This window comes from Limanda limanda, chromosome 11 (assembly GCF_963576545.1).
Source record: "Limanda limanda chromosome 11, fLimLim1.1, whole genome shotgun sequence".
Lineage (NCBI taxonomy): Eukaryota > Metazoa > Chordata > Actinopteri > Pleuronectiformes > Pleuronectidae > Limanda > Limanda limanda.
In genome coordinates, this window is record NC_083646.1 from 550,846 (window position 1) to 555,000 (window position 4,155).

Genomic DNA, 4,155 nt, shown 5'->3' on the forward strand with positions numbered 1-4,155 from the left:
TAAACTAGATACAACCAGACTGAACCAGATTAAACAAGTCTGAACTAGATTCAACCAGACTGAACTAGATTCAACCAGTCTGAACTAGATTCAACCAGACTGAACCAGTCTGGACCAGATTCAATCAGTCAACCAGATTACAGATAAACACTCTGACCTGAAAGTTTAAAACCTCTTAGAGTTCAGTCCTCATGGTTCCTGGAGCCTTTGATCTTCATATTAAATTTCATACAAATAAAAGCAAGATTTATGTAAATGTCTTTCAGATGAGGATCAGGTTCAGAGTAGACCAGGTTCCACTGTTCACATGTCCGGTGGAGAAACGGTTTTGGAATCCAGATCAACAGTGAATCAGCTGAGGAACAAAACTCCTCAGATATGAAACAGACTCTGTGACAACCAGGAGAAAAACTACAACTTCACTTCCTGTAGTTTTTAATTGTTCCGATATTTACAGCCAAGATAAGATTCAGAAACCATGGCAACCACAGCGATGAGTTGGAATTGATGGAACAGCTGAACTCGGTGTGTTTGATTGGTGCAACAGCTTCAGTTTGTTAACGATGATGATGTGTGGCCTGTTTGATTCACTGCCTGGTCGTCACGACGACAACAGGATTCTGAATGTTTATTTGTCTCTTTTTCATCGTGGTGAAACCTTTAGTTTCAGTTTGTGCTGGATCAGTCTGAACTGGACTCTGGGCCTTTGCCCTTTGACCTGTGACTGTTGGGAACCAGGACTCGTTCCAGTGTTTACAGACAACAGCGTCTTTGGAAGTTAGACCTTAAGTTTCCTGTGATGCGACGTTTTCTCTGAAATAAAGATTCGTTTACACTGAAACAGTGAAAGTTACTGTATGAACAGCCAAGTCGATTCATTATGAATGAATGAAACAAAATTCAGTTTTCAGAGCCTCCGACCGTCTTCTTCTTCTTCTGCTGGAACACGGACACGATCTTGGTGCAAGTTAGTGACTCAGTCAACATCAGGTCTGAGCGTTGTCATATTCATCCGTTTGTAAATGAAGTTGAAGAAGAAACAAACATTCACGTCGCTTTTCTCTGTGAAATAAATATTTTTCTACTTGACTGGGGGATGTTAAATGTTAAGAGTCTGTGATTGGTTCCGCTCCATCCGGACCTGAACAGAAGAGACCTGCTCACTATGAGTCCGGACTCTGGATTCATCCACAGTTCAGGAGTGAAGTCAAACTCTCTGAGATTCATGTGGATGCATCCTGAAGCTCTTAAAGCAGAGGTCACATGACTCCAGCTCTGACATTTACTTCATGAAGTTTTCAGCGTAAAAACATCGTGAGGATTTTCAGGAAGTTCGGTTTGTTACGACCTTAAATGAATCTGATGTTAACTCAGAATCAGATTCTAGTTTCAGATTTAGATCTGGTTTAACTCCTCGTAGCTGCAGCTGTCCACAGATATAAGATGTGTTTTTAAATGTGTTCATCATGGTTACATCTCTTCAGCTACCCAGCATGCTTTGCTCCGAAGCCTCCTGTCATCAATCTCCATTGGACTCAACGACCTTCTCAGCCAGAATCTCCTGGAAGGTGGAGAGCTGCTTCATCTGCTCCGTCTGCATTGAGTGTCTCCTCATGAGTTTCTTTTTCATCTTGAAGTCCAGCCCCCTTTTGGGCGAAGCCGGGGCCACCGGGACCAGGATCTTGTGTGCAGCGTGGACCGGGGAGGTGGACTTCCCATTTGACCGGATGTCGGGGATGGGTCTCTGAGGGTTGATGTTGAGTGGAGGCAGGAAGCCAGGTCTGGTGTGGGAGATGTGGTCCAGCAGGAGCGTCCCGGAGCCTCTTCGCTCCAGGATCCCTGGGGGCCGGCGGCGCATGGCGAGGGGCGACACGGAGCTGGGGATGTTCTCCAGCGACTCCCTGGGGGAGCTGCTGAGCAGGGACATGGGGGAGGCATTGTACCTCCTCCGCTCCACAGACACCCGACCCGAGTCTGGAGATCCAGGGATGGACTCTGGACACAGGTGCGTGTCTGACTCGTAGTGCTCCATCCGGGTCAGCTTCGGGTACGCCAGCACCCGAGCCGGAGCCGCCCCAGGTCCGCCAGCATTCTCCTGAGACTCCGGGGCCGTGTTCCTACGATACAGGATCTGGTGTTGTTGCACTTTGTCGGCCCAGGAGCCGCAGAGGGTGGGGCGGTCCTCCGAGCAGGACCGGTCCATCAGCTGGGGGGAGCAGGGGTCGTGGGTCTCGATGCTGTGTCGCCGTGACAACAGAGGTCTGACCGGCTCCGTGATGGACAGGCCGTTCATCTCAGCCACCGTCCTGCTGAGGTCACCGCTCTCCTCCTCCAGACCTCGGTCCTGAGCGGCGCCGCCCAGCACCGAGGGCGCCACCAGGCCCCACGGCTCCGAGTTCAGTCTCTTCAGCAGCTTGCGCGGCGCCGGGCGCTTCTCGCCCGGAGGTCGAGCTGAAGGGACCGGTAAAGCTGACGTGAGGGCGAAGCTGAAAATCCCTTCGTCGCTCTTCTCTCGTCCTGGGGAGGAAGTGGCGATCTCCACCTCCGACGGAGACATGCAGGCCGGAGACAGCTGGTCCACGATGGCGGGCGAGGGGGGGGAGTTGAGGTACTGTTTGATCTTCTTGGTTCCTGACGGAGACGTGTCGGTGGTGATGATGATCACTTCCTTTCCTTTGGCCTTGCAGGCGTCCAGCAGGACCTGCAGGGTGTCATGGTCGCCCGTGTTGATGGCGTGCACGAGGGCGGAGGATCCGGAGTAATCCTTGAGGCTGGGGTCCGCCCCGTTCTCCAGCAGCAGCGTCACCACCTCCTTCCCCCCCCGCTCGGCGCAGGCGTGCATCAGCGCCGTCCGGCCGCTCTTATCTGGGATGTTGGGGTCCGCCCCTTTCTCCAGGAGGTAGCGCAGCATTCTGACCCGGGTCTGCGGGTCGTCGTAGCCCCCCAAGCAGGCGGCGGAGATGGGGGTCTCTCCACGCTCGTTGCCCTCATTAATGTAGGCTCCGCCCTCGAGCAGCAGGCGGGTCAGCCGCAGCTTCCCCTGGAAGACGGCTTTGAGGAGGGCGTTCCCCTCGGTCTGCAGCGGAACTCCATCTCCCATGATCCCTCGCCTCAGACTCGCTGAGCAGCGAGCGCCACGCCCAGCCGCCGTCCTGAGAGAGAGGAGAGAGAGAGCACGTCAGGTGACCTGAGGGCAGCCAATCAGGACGCAGCAGATCATCAGATGCTGACGAAAAACCAAAACAAGCGTTTAACCAACTACAGTCAGTGATGATGAGGAGGATGAAGATGAGGAGGATGAGGATGATGAGGATGATGAGGAGGATGAAAATGATGAGGATGATGAAGATGGTGAGGAGGATGAGGAGGATGAGGATGATGAGGAGGATGAAGATGATGAGGAGGATGAGGAGGAGGATGAGGATGAGGATGATGAAGATGATGAGGAGGATGAAGATGATGAGGAGGATGAAGATGATGAGGATGAAGATGAGGAGGAGGATGAGGAGGATGAGGAGGATGAAGATGTTGAGGAGGATAAAGATGATGAGGAGGATGAAGACGGTGAGGATGATGAAGATGGTGAGGAGGATGAAGATGGTGAGGAGGATGGTGAGGAGGATGAAGATGGTGAGGAGGATGAAGATGGTGAGATTGATGAAGATGGTGAGGAGGATGAAGATGGTGAGATTGATGAAGATGGTGAGGAGGATGAAGATGATGACGATGATGAAGATGATTAGGAGGATGAAGATGGTGAGGAGGATGAAGATGGTGAGGAGGATGATGAGGAGGATGAAGATGGTGAGGAGGATGAAGATGGTGAGGAGGATGAAGATGGTGAGGAGGATGAAGATAGTGAGGAGGATGAAGATGATGAGGAGGACGAGGAGGATGAAGATGATGAGGATGATGAGGAGGATGAGGGGATGAAGATGATGATGGTGAGGATGATGAGGGGATGAAGATGAGGAGGAGGATGAAGATGATGAGGATGATGAGGAGGATGAAGATGATGAGGAGTATGAAGATGGTGAGGATGATGAGGGGATGAAGATGATGATGGTGAGGATGAGGAGGAGGATGAGGGGATGAAGATGATGAGGATGAAGATGAGGAGGAGGATGAAGATGATGAGGAGGATGAGGAGGATGA

At 51.9% G+C, this 4,155-nt stretch overlaps 1 protein-coding gene across 1 annotated transcript; it reads right to left on the reverse strand.

The window, feature by feature from the left end:
- Nucleotides 1–1,519: 1,519 nt before the first annotated feature.
- Nucleotides 1,520–3,100, reverse strand: LOC133014745 (ankyrin repeat domain-containing protein 34A). Its single transcript, XM_061082007.1, has one exon. The coding sequence runs from the start codon at nt 3,098–3,100 to the stop codon at nt 1,520–1,522; it is 1,581 nt and encodes a 526-aa protein (XP_060937990.1).
- Between the last annotated feature and the right edge of the window lie 1,055 nt (nt 3,101–4,155).

Coding starts and splice junctions, on each gene's coding strand:
- LOC133014745 (XM_061082007.1), bottom strand. CDS start 3,100: ATGGGAGATGGAGTTCCGCTGCAGACCGAGGGGAACGCCCTCCTCAAA.